We start from the raw sequence: 19,420 nt of genomic DNA on the forward strand, positions 1-19,420 counted from the left end.
CAGCAGCAGCAGCAGGAGGAGGATCCCAAAGAAAAGCCAGCCGGAGGGGGAGGAGGGTTGGTGACCCCCAGGTGGGTCGGACCCCCCTCCTGGCCTACCTTCCTTTCTTCCTCTCTTTCGCCTCCCCTCTCCATCCCACTCCCAAAGGTGCCCCCCTTTGCATTGCACGGGAAGGGAAGAGAGAGAGAGAGAGAGAGAGACCCTGAGCCAGACACAAGAGACTTTCTCATTGTTCCCATTCTTGGGGTCGCTCAGGATCCTGGAGCGCCTTCTGCTTCCCGCGACAGATCTGGCTCCCCTTTTGTGGGGCCCAGGAGGAACCAGGTAAACTACATGGGGCTGAATGGGCCCCAGACTGGAGGAGACAACCTTTCCATCTACCCTTTCAATCTAACCAGGGATGGGGGAGGTCAATGGGGAAGGAATGGGTAGGTGCTCTCCAGGCACAATCTTTGTCCAACTCCTCAGAGGCATGGATTGGACCCTTTCCACCTATCCAGGGAAAGGTGTAGATTCATTGGACCCTTTCACTCTGTCCAGGGAAATGGTGGGATTGGGATAGGGGAGATCAGTGGGGAAGGACTGGGTAGGTGTGTGAATTCTGAAATGTTGCTCTCCAGGCACAATCTTTGTTGGACTCTTCAAAGGTATGGATTGGGTCCTTTCCATCTATCCAGGAAAAGGTATAGATTCATTGGACCCTTTCTATCTATCCAGGGAAATGGTGGGACTGGGATGGAGGAGAGCAGTGGGAAAGGAGTGGGTAGGTGGGTGAATTCTGAAATGTTGCTCTCCAGGCACAATCTTTGTTGAACTCTTCAAAGGTATGGATTGGGTCCTTTCCATCTATCCAGGGAAACGTATGGATTCATTGGACCCTTTCTATCTATCCAGGGAAATGGTGGGACTGGGATGGGGGAGATCAGTGGGGAAGGAATGGGTAGGTGGGTGAACTCTGAAATGTTGCTCTCCAGGCACAATCTTTATTTAACTCCTTAAAGATATGGATTCATTGGACCCTTTCCATCTATCCAGGGAAATGGTGGGACTGGGATGGGGAGATCAATGGGGAAGGAATGGGTAAGTGGGTTAATTCTGAAATGTTGCTCTCTGGGCACAATATTTGTCGAACTCCTAAGAGGTATGGATTGGACTCTTTCCATCTATCTAGGGAGAGGTACGGGTTCATTGGATCTTTCAACCTGTCCAGGGAAATACTGGGACTGGGATGGGGGAGATCAGTGGGGAAGGTATGAGTAGGTGAGTGAATTCTGAAATGTTGTTGAACTCTTCAAAGGTATGGATTGGACCCTTTCCATCTATCCAGGGAGAGGTATGGATTCATTGGACCCTTTCAATCTGTCCAGGGAAATGGTGGGAAGGAGATGGGGGAGGCCAATGGGGAAGGAGAATGGGTGGGTGGGGGAATTCTGAAATGTTGCTCTCCGGGCACAATCTTTGTCGAACTCCTAAGAGATATGGATTCATTGGACCCTTTCAACCTTTCCAGGGAAGTGGGGAAACTGGGATGGGGGAGATCAATGGGGAAGGAATGGATGGGTGGGGAAATTCTGAAATGTTGCTCTTTTGAGAAATTCCAGGCACAATCTTCATTGAGGTATGGATGGACTTGCCTTGAACAATGGTCCAGCCAGTGCCCCAGGGGGAATTGAGATTATATTTCAAAAGTTTCCCATAGACCAGTGTTCTTCAACCTTCCTAATACTGTAACCCCTTAATATAGTTCCTCATGTTGTGGTGATCCCCAACCGTAACATTATTTTCATTGCTACTTCATAACTGTAATTTTACTACTGTTATGAATTGTCATGTAAATAACTGATATGCAGGATGCCTTTTCATTCACTGGACCAAATTTGGCACAAATACACGACACACAATGGTCCACCCCCCCCCCCCCCTTTCCAGGGAGAATCGAGGTTGTATTTCAAAAGTTTCCCATAGACCTTGCAAGGTTTTAAAAAAATCTGCCAGAAAAAACACACATCCTATGATTTGCCCTCAAGGGCAATCCTTCCCAAGCTTTGTCCAGTTTTCAGCCTTGTTTCTGCCTTGGTTTGGTCTTGGAAGGTCAGCTGAAAATGGAGGTTTGGGTCAAATTCCTAAGGATTCAGATCCAGTGTGAGGTCCTATTGATCCTCAAGGCTCAGCTCTTAACATTTCTTTGAAAAGAAGCAGGAACACAATGATATTGTATGAGCTTTCCCAACATTTAATGTCGGTGACAAACCTTTTGGACATGTATCATTTAGCACAGGCATGGGCCAACTTGAGCTTAAGTGGTTTAAGAGGAAAAGGAAGAGTCCTGAGGCTGTTAGGAATTGTGGGAGTTGAAGTATAATTTCTCCAGTGGTGTAGGGCATAGACATGCTGTGCAGGCTTGTAGCCGGGGGGGGGGGGGGGGCTTGAGGGGCTTCAGCCCCCCCCCCCCCGAAATTCTTATGGTGGTTCGCGAAAAGGCCTTACTGGTGCATTATTTAAACTGTTATGTTTATTCATATCATGCTCTGATCACCATACTCAATATATCCCATATGCATGGGGGTATTGGGGTAATGATACAAAAGGTTTGCTAAGCTAGACCCTCTTTCACTCAGACTCAGCCCCCCCGAAACTCAGCCCCCCCGAACCCCCCCCCCCTGAAAAAAAATCAGCCCCCCCCCCTGAAACGAAATCCTGGCTACGGGACTGATTCTGTGATAATGCAGCATGTCTCATTAAGAGACACATCCACTGTTTTAATGTGGTGAGATGTATTCCACACTGGGAATGTGTGTTCAGCAGCAGAGTAGCAAAGCACAAGGGCAGATGTCTTCACTGTGTCTGGTTGTGATCCCCAGGTTGTGCCAGTCAGCTTTCATATGATATTATTTTTAGCATCTATTTTTTGCTTGATAGTCAAGCGGTGCTTCTTGTAAGTCAGAGCACGGTCCAGAGTGACTGGGATTCCTTCCCAGGTAATCCTTAGGGCTCGAGACGCTTGTCTGTTCTTAAGATGAAAAGCACACACCTGCATTTTAGATGGACTAGGAAACAGCTAGTTTTCCCTGTAATAGGCAATAAGAGCACCTAAAGCTTCAGAGAGCTTCTGATCAACCATTTGAAAGCTCCCTGCTTGAGCAGTGATGGCACGATCATCAGCATAGATAACACTCTCTGTCCCTTCTGGCAGTGGCTGGTCATTTGTTTAAATGTTAAACATTGACGGAGCAAGCAAGCTCCCCTGAAGAAGGCTATTCATCCATTTTTGCCATCTTCTTTTCAGGCTCTGGAACTCAACCAAAAAGCTCCTGTTTTGTAGCAGATTTTCTATGAAGCAGGTGAGGTGGTAGTCCTTTGTGTTATTATTATTATTTTTTCAGGGGAAGGCAATGATTTACAGTATCATAAGCTGCTGACAGGACTATGAAGACAGCTCTTGTAACCTGCTGCCTTTCACAACCATCTTCTATCTGCTGTATCAGGATCATCACACTTGTGATGTGCAGCTTTTGCCTTTCCTGAAACCAGCTTGCTGTGAAATGATACATGGGTCTATTTTTTCCATAATTGTATGCAAATGTTTTACAAAGTTCTGGAGAGAACTTTGTAAAAATGACACAGCAAGAAGATTTTTGGATCATTATGGTCTTTGTTGGGTTTCAAAATGGCTATGACTCTTGCTTTCCTCCAGATTTTAGGGTTGGGACAGGATGCAATGCAGTTGTTCGTCAGCTTCACCAGCCAGCACCTTGCTTTTGAGCCAAAGTTCTTAATATGTTCCATCCGTAGATCATCCAGGCCTGCTGCTTTGCCATTTTTACATTTATTGAAAGCTGTTTCCAATTTGGTAGATGTAAAAGGTTCATGAAGATTGTTGTTCTCATTATCTGATTGTATGACTGTTGGCTTCTTTCTTAGATAGGTGTGAAGGCTGAGTTTCCCATTCTTCAGAACCTGATGCGCTATCTGATCTTCCTTTATGTTGGCATGGGTGTTAGTTTGTGCGGGATTATTGCTCAGCCGTCTTAACAGCCTCCACCCTTCTGACTACTCCTGCCCATATAGACTTCTGTTATCAGCTTTATCCACTGTTCTTTCTTGGCTTCAGAGATGAGGGACAAAATGCTCTGTGCTGCCTGAAGAGTTTGCTCATTAAATGGATCTTCATTGTGGAGCCTGTAATAGTCTTCCAACAAGGCAGCTGCATCAGGAGTAATACTAGCCTCTTGGTATAGAAGCCCATGAGCACGTTTTTACAATTTTGATAGAGTGCTCGTATTCCTCAGGGATTGGAGCGGCCAATATGACCCTGTCATCTAACATATTTGAGAATTTAGACCACTCTGCCTTTCTGAAGTTGAATCTTCATTTAAATCAAACTTCCTGAGGCCTTATGGTTGGGAACAACAGGCATACTATTGGCTGGTGCTGTGTGTTTGGTATTGGTGGTCCCACTGATTTAGTGCATTGCTGCACAATGCTGTCACGCACAAATAGGAGGTATAGGTTATATCCTCAGTGCTATCTCCACTGTTGTAGGATAGTGGGAGCTTACTATCATGAATAAGCAATACCTTATGCAGTTCAGCTGAGGAAAGGACAGCCTCCTCATTTTTATCCTCCTGAGCATAGCCCCACACGTGGCTACTATTGGGCAAGTGGGCTTATTAACAAAAGACCCTCCTCCTAAACGTACAGTAGAATAATTAATTAACGCAGCGGTTCTCAACCTGTGGATCCCCAGATGTTTTGTCCTTCCACTCCCAGAAATTCTAACAGCTGGTAAATTGGCTGGGATTTCTTGGAGTTGTGGGCCAAAACACTTGAAGACCCACAGGTTGAGAACCACTGTATTAGCAGCAGCGTGACCCAGCACTAGGAGCCCAAAATGATAAAAATAACAAAAACACACAGACCAATGTTATATCTTCCATGGGGGGCTTTTCTTTGTAGTAAAATAATATTTGTTGTTGTTCATTTGTTCAGTCGTTTCCAACTCTTTGTGACTTCATGGACCAGTCCACGCCAGAGCTCCCTGTCAGTCGTCACCACCCCAAGCTCCTTCAAGGTCAATCCAGTCACTTCAAGGATACCATCCATCCATCTTGCCCTTGGTTGGCCCCTCTTCCTTTTTCCTTCCATTTTCCCCTGCATAATTGTCTATTTACAAGAACAAGGCTAATTTAACACAAATAAAGTTCTTTATATTTTCTTTGTTGCTTCTGTGCTGGGCTTCTTTTTTATGCAGATAAACAGCCTAGTCTCACAGAGCCTCTTCTCACACCTAAATTACCGTATATACTTGAATATAAGCCGACCCAAATATAAGCCGAGGCACCTAATTTTACTGCAAAAAAACAGGAAAACGTATTGACTCGAGTATAAGCCGAGGGTGGGAAATGCAGCAGCTACTGGTCAATTTCAAAATAAAAACAGATACCAATAAAACTGCATTAATTAAGGCATCCGTACGTTCAATGTTTTTGAATATTTACGTAAAACTGTAATTTAAGATAAGACTGTCCAACTTTGATTAAACCATTATTCTAACCTTCTTCAATGTAAATGTGCTTACATATCCTGCCAATTATAATAGAGTAAAATTATAAATATAATAATAATAGAATAAAATAATAGATGTAATAAAATAATAATTAAAGCAGAGTAAAATAATAAATAACCTTGACTCGAGTATAAGCCGAGCAGGACTTTTTCAGCCTAAACAAAGGGTTGAAAAACTAGGCTTATGCTTGAGTACTTAAATTACATAGGAGCTTCACATAGTAGCTTTACACACAGCTTTACAAACAAGGCCTTTAACCTGGGGCTTCTTTCACTGAAGCTTCACTCACAAAGAGGTTTACCTCACACTCCTCAGGACAACACAAGCTTTGGCCCACTGGCTCTAACAGGCTTTGGCCTACTAACTCTTTCAGTCCTTGACACACACTTTAGTAATCAAAAATACCCAGGTAGTTTTTGATATTTCTGACAGCTACAGCTGTTAAAGTCACCAATTACTACCACCCTTTGGTGTCCATCATAGTTCTCAGGAGAGGAGAAACAAAACTCTTCATTTGGGGGCTTGTACATAGAGGTAATCGTGATGTTGCTAAGCTCTGCTGTTATAACCTCTATGTTGTTTTCTTCTGTGTCATGGACACTGCTGATTTGGAGGCCTGGTTTTACAAAGACAGCTCTTCCATACTGAAACGAAGAACAATTTTAATCAACATAAACGTACTAGTAATTTAGTGGGAAATGTGAGCTTTTGCTTTTGGCTGCTGAGATAGACAAGTTAATTAGTACTGTTGTTGTGTGCCTTCCAGTCATTCCTGACTTAGGGCGACACTAAGTCTAAAGCAGGGTTTCTCAACCTGGGGGTCAGGACGCCTGTGGGGGGGGGGGGGTCGCGAGGGAGGTTTAAGAGGAGTCACCAAAGACCATCAGAAAACATATATTTCTAGTGGTCTTAGAAACCCCTTTGGCAGAGAAGGCTGAAGATTTCTCTGCCTGTACTTGCCTTCCTTTTTGGAAAAAGATGGCAAATCCTCCCACCAAAAGCCCTCCTCCTCCTGTGATTATAGATGAACTATAAATCTCAGCAACTACAACTCCCAAATGTCAAGGTTTATTTCCCCCAAACTCCACCAGTGTTCACATTTGGACATATTGAGTATTCGTGCCAAATTTGGTCCGGATCCATCATTGTTTGAGTCCACAGTGCTCTCTGGATGTAGGATGCACTACAACTCCAAAACTCAAGGTCAATGCCCACCAAACCCTTCCAGTATTTTCTGTTGGTCATGGGAGTCCTGTGTGCCAAGTTTGGTTCAGTTCCATCATTGGTGGGGTTCAGAATGCTCTTTGATTGTAGGTGAACTATAAATCCCAGCAGCTACAACTTCCCTCGATATACAACATTCACTAAGTATGGGCTTCTATGTATGCTTTGGCTTCAAAAATTGTGGCATCTAGCCCATCAACATGGAATAGGGGCATTAAAAGTATTTAGTTGCAGTTAGGATGGCTAGGAAGGATGGACCATGGGCTGTACATTCAGTGTATGTTTTGGTAAATTGAGACATATAATTTTCCATTGGTGATTATGAGCGGGGTGATGAGGATTTATAGTTTAGATTCAAGGGCCTGATATGATGTTTTGACTCCAGAGATGCATATCTTTCACAGATAATTATGTAACCTCTTATCCAACGTACCTCAAGGCCAAACCCTTGGCCAATTGCCCAATGTAATATAGTAAATTACAAACTGAAAAACAAATTAGTTTGGTAAGACTTCTTAAATTGGTAATTAGATTTATTATTTCCTGACAGCATGTTTCTGTTATGCTGCTTACTGTACGAGTAGGATGATGCAAGGGGAGTAAGTACGTACATCCAATTCTTGTGGGTTTTTTCGGGCTATATGGCCATGTTCTAGAGGCATGCTTGCCATAGATGCAGGCGAAACGTCAGGAGAAATGCCTCTAGAACATGGCCATATAGCCCGAAAAAACCCACAAGAACTGAGTGATTCCAGCCATGAAAGCCTTCGACAATACAAAGTACGTACATGTTTGTGATGTTAGTAAACACTCTTCTTTCAGGAGCCAGGGACCTAAGGGCAGATCATGGAGGATGAATGGCTGATTGTAGATGCTGATCAGAAACCTGTTTACAAGGAAGCACGCCAGGAAAACTGTGAAAGTCTAGTGGCACTGAGTAAGTAGTCCAAGCTCACTCCACCCCATAACAACCTCCCACATTAAAAGGAGATTGCATTGCTTGCTTAGGAATTATGTTTGCTCTGTTGGGACACAAGTGGTCAACTTCTCAAAGTAGGTTGACCTTCTCTTGTCCTCTAGAATCTACTGGTGGATACACCCTGCTATCAAATTCATTGATATCAAAACCATATTAGCATAATTACTGTCTCTTTTATTCTGTCTCTATGAACAGAACAGGTGGTTTATATGGAACAGAATCAGCTGGGGATAAGGACAAGTGAAGTTATACAGAGTACAGAGTTTGCTTGCTTGCTTTCCTATTTATTTAAATGTTGCTTACAACAACAACAACAACTGCAAAGACTCTGCCACAACCCAGTAAAGGCAGTTCCAGTGGTAATCCAGTGGTTACATCCCGTTTAGACTACTGCAACGCTCTCTACGTGGTGTTGCCTTTGAAGACAGCTCGGAAGCGCCAACTAGTCCAACGCTTGGCAGCCATGATTTTAACAGGAGCGGAGCGCAGGGAGCATACAACCCCCCTGTTGCGCCAACTCCACTGGCTACCGATCTGCTACCGGGCTGAATTCAAAGTGCTGGCGTTGGCCTTTAAAGCCCTAAACGGTTCCGGCCCAAGCTACCTATCCGACCGCATCTCTGCCTATGAACCCACCAGGACTTTGAGATCTTCCGAGGAGACCCTGCTCTCGATCCCGCCTGCTTCTCAAGCTCGGGTGGCGGGGACGAGAGATAGGGCCTTCTCGGTGGTGGCTCCTCGGCTGTGGAACGCCCTTCCTACGGACATTAGACTACCACCATCTCTAATGGTATTCCGCAAAAAAGTAAAGACCTGGCTGTTTGAGCAGGCGTTAGAATAATTAGTGCAATGATTAGTTAATGAACACTGGAATGAAACAATGGATGACGAATCTGGAACATGTTTTTGATGACGAGACGACAGTGAATGGGTATTGTAGTAACTGTTTATTAATTGTGTAATGTGTTAGGTTGTTAACTGTTTCTATACTGTAGCACTGAATTTTTGCTGTTCGTATTTGTTGTGAACCGCTGTGAGTCACCTTCGGGCTGAGAACAGCGGTATATAAGTAAGGTAAATAATAAATAATAATAAATAATCAGCACACTGGTTACAGTGCCTAAAGACCTTAACCTGCACTTAAAAACAATTGCCGCTGACAAAATTACCATCTGTCAGCTGCAAAAGGCCACCCTACTCAGATCTGCACACATTATTTGCTGATACTGTGAGAGCCATTCAGCAGTGGAACTCTCTGCCCCAGAGTGCGGTGGAGGCTCCTTCTTTGAAGGTTTTTAAACAGAGGCTAGATGGCCATCTGTCAGGGGTGCTTTGAATGCAATATTCCTGCTTTTTGGCAGTGGGTTAGACTGGATGGCCCATGAGGTTTCTTCCAACTCTATGATTCTATTATACATTACACAGTCCTAGATACTTAGGAAGTGTCCGATGTGTAATAGAATACAAAGGCCAGCATAGTGATCTTGTTTGCTGTGTACTAATCTTGTTGTGTATTGAACAACAACAACAACAAAAATATTAACACAATACACCAGACATCATGATTGTGGAAAAGAAAAAAGTAATGTTGCCATACCAGGTGACATTCGCAATGAGGAAAAACAACAGGTAAAACTCAACCGTTGTCAGGACCTCAAAATCGAACTGCAAAGGCTCTGGCATAAACCAGTCCAGGTGGTCCCAGTGGTCATCGGCACACTGGGTGCCATACCAAAAGATCTCAGCTGGCATTTGGAAACAATAAACATTGACAAAATCATGATCTGTCAACTGCAAAAGGCCACCTTACTTGGATCTGCACGCATCATTTGAAAATACATCAAACATCCTAGACGCTTGGGAAATGTTCGACTTGTAATTTTGTGATATGACATCCAGCACATAGATCTCATTTGCTGTGACATACTGTGTTTTTGTGTCAGTAAAATAATAATAATAATAATAATAATAATAATAATAATTTCTTAATTGCCTCTCCTCATGGCTCAAGGTCAATAATGGAGAGGGCTGTTATTCTGAAAAAGTGGGTTTTCAGGTATTGCACTAGTATCTGCCCTGAGTCTCCTAGGGGAGATAGGGCAGAATACAAATAAAGTCTTATTATTAGTAGTAGATGTTGCAGCTAATTTGCCAGAGGTATATCTCCCAACCCATTACATTGGCCATGTCTTCTGAGCAACAGTATTGATTTTCCATCAGTCGAGGAAAGGTTTATGCTTTCTGTAGCTTCTAGTATGATATCATCAGAAGAAGGTATATTTCAGAAGCATGCTGCAAAGACGCAGTTTGGAAAAGTTACTTCTTTGGCTTATTACTTTCACAATCCCCCTAGCCACCATCAACATTGTCCAGGTTGGTTAGGGAAAGATTCTTAGAGATGTGATCTTAAAAAAAAAATAACATTTCAAAAACTGACTAAAAAAGGGATCAGGAAAAGGTGAAATCTAATAATGTTGTTTTTCTTCTTTAGCAGGATCTCCAAGTTCTCAACCCAATGAGATTTTCTTGATAGAAGATGAAGAGGAGCCTTGTATACCAGAACCTGGGAATAAAGAAAACAAAAGAAGAGGCAATTTATGTAAGGATAGCCCATGGACAGTGGATTCTTGTCTTTTCCTTCAATACATACGCCATGTTCTTTTAATTTGTCCTTTGTCTTGCCCACAGGTGGAGAAGTCCTCATTCCTAGGGTGTTTTCTGCAGAGTTCATAATTAACAGTGGGTTTTTTGTAGCGGCTCCCATCTAATATGGGGAGATTTTGAGAATTTGTAGTTCAGAAATGTTCCAAGCTCTGCTCTGGATCCCATTTTTTTACTTCCCTCCTATATTTATGAGATCCAAATTTAGTCATGTGTAATAGTAGTAACATTTCTGTTTCCTGTTATAACTACAGCAGTCCCTCAAAAATGCTACCTTGACAGCCAGAGACCTCACTAAATGGGTACGCTCCCATTTAGCAAAATCGCCTTGCCCTGTGTATCATGCAGTATATATGTGTGTGAAGTTCTGGAAGTTCTGAAATTAAAAGGAGAGTGGCTGATATTCCACTTCTGATAACTCTGTTGTATACCCACAAATCGAGTATTCTTAGCAAGTATACCTGTGAGTGTGTTTGAATGCTTTTGTGCCTGGATGCTGAGTGGTGTCTTGCTTTGAGTGTTGAATCAGGGTTCTGGGACACCAAGTTCAATTCTCCACTCAGCCTTGAAACTGGTAAGTCATACCCTCTCAGCTTCAGAAGAAGGTAATGCCAAGCTCCTCTGAATAGATCTCACCAAGAGATCTTTGATATGATTACCTTAGGCACACAACACAAGGCAAAGAAGACATAAGGCACACAACATCAACAACACAAGATGCCTGTGGAGCAGTGTCAAAGAGTAGGTGACCAATCACCCATTGGTTATCCATTTGATAAAAAGGTTCATAAGATTTATCATCCTTTATGTCTCTTTCAGCAGGTGAGGGATCGGGCAGTGAGGAGGAGGAGGAGACGGACGAGGAAGATGTTCAGCAACAAGACAGTCCTAAGGTGGTGGAGCTGGATGCCAGCATGGTCCCGGGGAATTGTAAGAGCCTACGTTGGAGGGTAGTGCAGCAGGTCGGTGGTGGCAAGGTCTTGACAGGAGATGGGCCACCGATCATGGTTCTGCAGAAGGGATATGAGTGTGAGGATTGTGGGAAGGTGTTCAGCTGCAGCTCACACTACAGCAAGCATCGGCGCACACACACTGGAGAACGGCCCTTCCGGTGCGGAGAGTGCGGCAAGAGCTTTAATGTCAGCTCCAACCTTTACAGGCACCAGCGGGCACATGCCAATGCTGGTGCCACACCTGTAACTCCTGCTCCATCACTCTTGCCCAGCCGTGGATTGCCCTACCAGTGTGCCGAATGTGGCCAATGTTTCCGCCGCAACACAGAACTGGTGACCCACCAGCGGCTTCACACTGGACGCCTTCCCTTCCAGTGTGGTGACTGTGGCAAGAGCTTCTCGTGGAGTTCGCACTTTGCCCGACACTTGCGGATCCACACTGGCGAGAAGCCCTACCCATGCAACGAGTGCGGCAAGAGCTTTAGCCGCAGCTCCCACCTTTACCGTCACCAGCGCACTCATGGGACCAGCGCTGCAGCCAATGTCACCCGTGCCTACATCTGCACCTACTGTGGACGCAGCTTCAGCACCACTCTGCATTTTGATCAGCATCAGCGCACTCACCGGGGTCGCAAACCGTACAAGTGCACCCTCTGTGGGAAAGCTTTTGCTGACGGCTTGGCTTTGGTGAAACACCAGCGTTTACATTTGATTGGAGGCGATCAGAGTCACCAATGTTCTGAATGTGGGCAAAGCTTTGGGGGTCAGTCCCAACTGGCCCGCCACCGGCGTCTCCATGGCACGGCCGACAAGCCCTATGGCTGCGGGGAGTGTGGGCAGAGCTTCAGCTCACGGGGCCAGCTGGCTCAACACCGCCAGCTCCACATGTCTGCCGATAAGCCCTACCACTGTGGGGAGTGTGGGCTCAGCTTCACTTGGAGCTCCCATTGGGAGCGACATCGGCGCATCCACACAGGTGAAAGGCCTTACTCCTGTGGGGACTGTGGGAAGTGCTTTGGGCGCACCTCCCACCTTTACCGGCATCAGCGCACCCACGCAGGCGGCCAACCACACGTCTGCCCAGACTGTGGCAAGAGCTTCAACAGCACCTTGCACTTCCAGCGGCATCAGCACGCCCACCATCTTGACCCAGACAATGACTCACCTTCTACAAGCACTTGTGGGGATTGTGGCATGCCCTTTACTGATGCCTCGTCTCTGCTCAAACACCAGTGTGTTCATGAGGGTGAGAGGCTGTATCCTTGCCCACAGTGTGGATGCCACTTCCGTGGCACATCCCGCCTTTACCAGCATCTCCGTACCCACCGGGCAGGGGACACTATCCTAATACCAGCTTCCCCGCAGTGTAAGGAAATTGAACCATGCTAAAGGGAGAGGAAGGAATTGGGGTGGGAAGGGACACCCTGTATTTGGTTGGCAAGTAGTCAGTGGTCCTGACAAGAATTCCCCAGGTGTATAATGGCCCAATCCAAAGTCCACAGTGGGCTATTCTTTTTTGTAAACAAGTTCTTTTGCCCAATATTCCATTTCAGTCACTAAGGTACCAAGGGTATACATTCAGGATAGTCTAATGACAGGTGAAATCTCAAGTTTCACCTTAACTTTTTCATTAGGCACTTTTGGATTGAAACAACATAGTGTCAAACACAACAGCTTTCTCACAACTGCATCAACCTGGCCTTGTACATCTTTTTCCCTACTTTGTTGGAATGCAGGTTGGTTGTGGAGTATTTCAAGGGGCCTTGTCTCCATGGCTTCTACTTTGCCTTGTCTAGGGTTATGTGTGTGTGTGTGAGGAAACAGCTAGGTAGCTAAGAAAAGGAAGGGGAAAAAGGCCTCGAAGGTCCAAATTTTGTACTTTAAAAGGTCATTTAGGGTGCTTCCAGGCAGCACTAAATCACGGGTTTTAAGCAGGGGCAAAAAACCCTGGGACTTCAGAAGAGGTCCACATACAGATCTGTTGGTCCCAGGATTTCTGCCTCCATTGTCCAGATTTGATGCTTTGTTACGCGATTTAGAGGCTCCCAAGATGGCTGCTGTGAGACTTCTGTCAGAAACTTTGGCAGTTTTTTAAAAAATTCCTCAAAATGTGGATATGCGGAGAATCACTGCAGCGAATCACTGCAAAAGTTCAGTCTTTTGTCCTGGCCAGGCCAGAGAAACTGTGCCCTTCAGACGTTTCATGAAGTATCTGCCACACAAACAAAGTTTACCAGGCAGGACCATTTTTGCCCAAGTCAGCACTGCATAATCAAACAGGAACACACACTTTCAAGCCAGAAACAGAACTTTGTCATTATTGACACTTTTTAGACCTCGCCATCTTCCAGACAGATTTGGTTGTGTACTTGTGGCATCAAACAACAGGGTGATGTTCCTGGGTTGTACATGGCTGTTCCTGATTGTTCTTCTTGTGAAAAGATGGACAATGTTGACTAGGTGGCCACAATTTTGTCCTGGCCAAAGAAAATGTGCCCTCCACACGTTTCATGAAGTTTCTGGCACACAAACAAAGTTTTTGCCTTCTACTCACGTGTCATCTTCTTTTTAGGAGTTGACCAATCAGGAACAAACAAACACACGAACAAACTCAGATTAAAAATCCCAGGATTTTCGATTGCAGACATACAGACATGTGAAGATCCACATATTCAGCTCAAAATCGCAATATGCCCACACCTTGAAATCTCACATTTTTTGCCTTTTGTAGTGATTGCTTCCACATTTATAGGGAACAGTGTCTGGCCACCCTCCTGTTGCTGTGGAAGCTCCTGGGATAAACGTACTATCTAGACTTGCCCTTAAAGAAGCTTAATTTCCATAACTAATTCTTATAATGATGTACGAGTATTCTTTGGCTTATTCAATATACTTATGGGCAAACATTACAATTAGCTGGAGCCAGCCTAGTTGAAGGAGTTTTGCTTTCATGTAATATGAATCACTCACTGCTTTGAAATGGACTTTGGATTTGGCCATGGGGAAGGTAATAGATTTAAGTGGGTAGAGTAGATAGTGGAGTAGGACAGAATGGCTTAGTAGGAAGGGACCAGATATGTGGAGCTGGACAGCTCCTGTAGTTCAAGGCTTGGGATCACTTCTCACATCCCCTGTGTGCAATCGCACCAGAACAACAAAAGCAGTTTCTTTCCCTATCCTTTTCTAAAGGGAATCCCACTCATGAAAAGCACTTAACTATTAGACCATGTGTTGTCGAAGGCTTTCCTGGCCGGAATTATTGGGTTATTGTGAGTTTTCCAGGCTGTATGGCCATGTTCCAGAAGCTTTATCTCCTGATGTTTCGCCCACATCTATGGCAAGCATCCATAGAGATTGTGAGGTCTCATAACCTCTGAGGATGCCTGCCATAGATGTGGTCGAAACATCAGGAGAGAATGCCTCTGGAGCATGGCCATATAACCCAGAAAACTCACAGCAACATTATTATACTATGTCTCAACGCCTGGCATCTGGCGACTGTAATGGTGAAGAGATGGGGGGAAATAACTGGAAGAAGGCAGGAAAAGCTGTCTGCAAAACCACTCTGGTCATTATGTGTTTACAAAAATGTTGCTTTCGTAAGAGAGCCTTAAATTGGTGCACTTGCCCAAACAGAGGTGTAGTGACAAATAGGGAAGTGCGTATGATCTTCATAGAAGCCACATCTTCAAAGAAAACCCAAAATGCAGGCAGCTCTGTTGATCCATGTCGCCAAAACTCTGTAGCAGGTCTTTCATAAAGCTGATAGGTTTTAGCTGTCCCTTCAAGACCAAGTCACTCGCAAGTATTTTGTACTACAACAAGAATAGCTCACACCAATGTATTGTTGTTGTGCTCTCCCCATACCAATCCCACTGTTGTGATGTCTGGTGTTCAACTTACAGGGAACAAGGAGACTGGAGCTGACTGCCAAATGATTTCATCTTCAGCTCCATCTACACTGACCATCTAATGCAGTTTGAAACTAGCATCAAATTGTGACATCCAAACAACAAATGCCCACAAAACCTTGTGAAAGAAAGCTCTTTATGTGCTCGATGCTTTGTGTAATCACCCTCCGGGTCTCAAACTGGTTCCAGGATTTGCTATGTCATTATCTACAACAGTGAAACCATTTTTTCCAATACTGTTTTGAAACTGCATTAAGGGATTAGTTTAAATGAGGCCTTCCTTATGCTTTAGAAAGCCTCGGTGCTCTGATTCTTCGAGACCTGCCTTCACTGCACCCTTGCACACATTTCACATCATTCTGATTTAGAGAATATGTGCACCACTCCTGTTTTCTTTCTGTAGCACTTCATGCTTCTCTTCCCACCTATTTTGTGGTATGGTTACTACTACAAGTGTGCACCAAACTGCCCACATCACCCAGAATAACAGCTAATTATCAAGAATATATGGTATTCCAGGGTAAAGAACCAAAGTCCTATATCTTTTGAAAGCTTGTTGTGATTGATTGGGCAGTGCTTGAGTATTCTGGTACCAAGATAAGGAAGCCTAAACCTAGTTTTAAATACAGTCAGTTCCACATCCATGGATTCCATCATTCGCAGTTCTAACTCTTCAGATACTGTTGTCGAAGGCTTTCATGTCTGGAATCACTGGGTTGCTGTGAGTTTTCTGGGCCGTATGGCCATGTTCCAGAAGCATTCTCTCCTGATGTTTCACCCACATCTATGGCAGGCATCCTCAGAAGTTGTGAGGACTGTTGGAAACTAGACAAGTGGGGTTTATATTTTGCCTGGGCTTGGGTATTTTGCCTGGACTTGGCTCCATGTAAGCCGCCCCCAGTCCCTTTGGGGAGACGAAGGCAAGGTAAAGAAATAAACTTCTTCTTCATATATATCTGTGAATTGTCCAGGGTGGAAAAAAGAACTCCTTGTCTGCTTGAGGCAAGTGTCAATGTTGCAACTTGATTAGCATTTAATGGCTTTGCAGCTTCAAAGCCTGGCTACTTCCTTTCTGGGGGGAATCCTTTGTTGGGAGATATTAGCTGGCCCTGATTGTTTCCTGCCTGGAATTCCCCTGGTATTTGAGTGTTTCTCTTTATTTACTGTCCTGGTTTTTTAATACTAGCAGCCAGATTTTGTTCATTTTCATGGTTTCCTCCTTTCTGTTGAAAATGTCCACATGCTTGTGGATTTCAATGGCTTCTCTGTGTAGTCTGACATGGTGGTTGTTAAAGTGGTCCAACAGAGGTCTCTACAGAAGTCTACCATATACCATGCAGCTGTGGACAAGTCTATATAGGGACCCCCAAATGCAGCATTGGCCAAACATGAATTGAGGAACATGAAAGGCACTGCAGACTAATTCAACCAGAGAAGGCAGCCATTGCAGAGCATTTGAGGAACCTACCTGGACACAGCATATTATTTGAGAACACAGAAATGCTGGACCACTCTAACAACCTCCTAACAAAGGATCCCCTAAGGCAGGAAGCAGCCAGGCACTGAAGCTGCAAGGCTATTCAATGCTAATCAAGGTGGCTAACTGCAACATTCACACTTCCCTCAAACAGAAAAGAGTGCTTTCCCCACCCTGGACATTCCACAGATATATAAACCCACTTGTCTAGTTTCCAATGAACCTCACAACCTCTGAGGATGCCTGCCATAGATGTGGGCAAAACGCCAGGAGAGAATGCTTCTTGAAGATGGCCATACTGCCCAGAAAACTCACAGCAGCCCATCTTCAGATAGTGCTCCAATATTTTTGGAACTTTCTTTAAATAGTTAATACAATGCCATCAGTTTTCTATATTCATAGATTCTGTATTCAAGATTCAGCCATCCATGTCTAAAAAAATTCCCTCCCCAAACTTTCCCCTCGATGATCTTGCCATTTATGGGGCACCATTTATATCGTTCAATTTGATTATCTGCAAATCACTGTAGATTGTATTGAAATGAACAGCTGGAGAATACTCACCTCTTTGTTTCTGAGGAGCAATCCCTCCTTAACCTAAACTTAACACATCTGCAGCAGTGTAGAGATGGAAAAAATTAGAGCATTGTGTCTAAGTAAGATTTCTGTCCCCGCCATGAAGTTTTCCTTCACTCCAAATTTCTAGCATTGCAGTAACTTGAAATGTACAGTTTGGGCATCTTCATAGAATCATATAGTTGGACAAGACCCCAAGGGCCATCCAGTCCAGGAAGCAGCACACAATCAAAGCACTCCCAACAGATGGCCATCCAGCCTCTGTTTGAAAACCTCCAGAGAAGGAGACTCCTCTACACTCTCAGGCAGCATATTCTGTTGCTGAAAAGCTCTTACCGTAAGGAGAGTCTTCCCAATGTTTCTTGAAGAAAAGGACCCAGGGAACTCAGGCAAATTGACCCAGGGAACTCAAAACACCCCAAATATAAACCTTCTCCTCCAAAGAGTGTTGTGCCTCACCAAGCTACAAATCCCAGGATTCTATAACATTCCATGTAAAGTGGTGTGAACCTGCATTAATTATACAGTGCAGATGCACCCTAGGTTTACATCTTCTCCCAGGAGTCCAGCTAGACCAGGCCTGGGCAAACTTGGGCCCTCCAGATGTTTTGGACTTCAACTCCCACAATTCCTAACAGCCTCAGGCCCTTTCCTTTTCCCCCTGCAGCCACTTAAGCGAAGGGGCCTGAGACTGTTAGGAATTGTGGAAGTTAAAGTCCAAAACACCTGGAGGGCTCAAGTTTGCCCATACCTGAGCTAGACAAACACTGAGCATCTTCAGGATGGAGACAGAACAGCACCTCAAATTGTGTTTGATGTTAGACTGGCTCACCTTGAGGAAGTTATATCCTCCCATGTAGGAATAGCACATCAGTTGCAGCTACTGTGAAAACAATAAACAAACTAAAAAGCGGTGGGTCAACAAAAATTGGTGGTAGATGGTCCTGAAAGATTACTTGCCTTTCCGATCCAGCCATGCTGAAATTTAGCAGGAACTTATATGTGTTTGTGAATTAAATAGACTAGGAGAAAATAAAAAAATACAATAAAACCAATAAATCTTGTTCTGTGTTGAGTTGTTTACTTACTTAGGCGATCCCTTGCTGTCCGAGTAAGATGGTCCCCCAAGGTCGCTGTACTGGTGGTGGGTATGTAGGTGACTGTGGAGCCCTATTCTTGATCTGCATCTTCTCCCACAATGAGGGCATCGGTTTCCAAGTGGGAGGTGGTCCCAGTTGGGGTTGGCTTGACACGCCTTCCTCTCTTTCTCCCTCCATTTGTGCCTCTTCAAATTCTACAGCACTGCTGGTCACAGCTGACTTCCTGCTGGAGCGCTCAAGGGCCAGGGCTTCCCAGTTCTCGGTGTCTATGCCACAGTTTTTAAGGTTGGCTTTGAGCCCATCTTTAAATTTCTTTTCCTGTCCTCCAACATTACATTTTCCATTCTTGAGTTCAGAGTAGAGCAACTGCTCTGGGAGATGGTGATTGGGCATTCGGACAATGTGGCTGGTCTAGCAGAGTTGATGGTGGAGGGCCATCGCTTCAATGCTGGTGGTCTTTGCTTCTTCCAGCACGCTGACATTTGTCCACCTGTCTCCCAAGAGATTTGCAGGAATTTTGAGGGCAGCACTGATGGAATCGTTCCAGGAGTTGCATGTGACGTCTGTAGATAGTCCACACCTTGCAGACATATAGCAAGGCTGGGAGGAAAATAGCTTTATAAACAAGCACCTTGGTATCCCTACAGATGTCCTGGTACTCAAACACTCTGTGCTTTATTCGAAAAAAACTGCACTCACAGAGCTCAGGCAGTGTTGTATTTCAGTGTCAATGCTGACTTTTGTGGAGAGGTGGCTACCAAGGTAGTGGAAATGGTCAACATTTTCTAAGGTTACATCATTTAGCTGTATTTCAGGCCTTATAGAGGGATTGGCTGGTGACTCCTGGAAGAGCATGTTGGTTTTCTTTATGTTCAATGACAGGCCAAGCTTCTCGTTGGCTTCTGTGAAGATGTTTAGAGTGGCTTCTACGTCTTCTTCTGAATGCGCACAGATGATGTTTTCATCAGCATAC

The 19,420-nt window shown here is 44.5% G+C and overlaps 1 protein-coding gene across 4 annotated transcripts; it reads left to right on the plus strand.

The window, feature by feature from the left end:
- Window position 1: 1 nt before the first annotated feature.
- On the plus strand, window positions 2-18,410 carry LOC137096021 (zinc finger protein 345-like). 4 transcript variants are annotated; one of them, XM_067463389.1, is made up of 4 exons: window positions 2-324; window positions 7,613-7,727; window positions 10,261-10,368; window positions 11,250-18,410. In XM_067463389.1, the coding sequence occupies exons 2-4, from the start codon at window positions 7,637-7,639 to the stop codon at window positions 12,770-12,772; spliced, it is 1,722 nt and encodes a 573-aa protein (XP_067319490.1). In that variant the 5' UTR covers window positions 2-324; window positions 7,613-7,636; the 3' UTR covers window positions 12,773-18,410. The 4 variants fall into 4 exon arrangements, with proteins under 4 accessions (XP_067319490.1, XP_067319492.1, XP_067319493.1 ...); XM_067463391.1 differs by having other exon boundaries at window positions 11,253-18,410; XM_067463392.1 differs by having other exon boundaries at window positions 10,264-10,368.
- The last annotated feature ends 1,010 nt before the right edge of the window (window positions 18,411-19,420 follow it).

The sequence above is a fragment of the Anolis sagrei genome, chromosome 2 (assembly GCF_037176765.1).
Source record: "Anolis sagrei isolate rAnoSag1 chromosome 2, rAnoSag1.mat, whole genome shotgun sequence".
In the NCBI taxonomy this organism is placed as follows: domain Eukaryota; kingdom Metazoa; phylum Chordata; class Lepidosauria; order Squamata; family Dactyloidae; genus Anolis; species Anolis sagrei.

Bases quoted from the DNA above. Each gene is read 5' to 3' on its own strand.
- LOC137096021 (XM_067463389.1), top strand. From the start codon at position 7,637: ATGGAGGATGAATGGCTGATTGTAGATGCTGATCAGAAACCTGTTTAC. The intron at 7,728-10,260 runs GTAAGTAGTCCA...TTTCTTCTTTAG, and splicing joins TGAAAGTCTAGTGGCACTGA to CAGGATCTCCAAGTTCTCAA. The intron at 10,369-11,249 runs GTAAGGATAGCC...TGTCTCTTTCAG, and splicing joins CAAAAGAAGAGGCAATTTAT to CAGGTGAGGGATCGGGCAGT.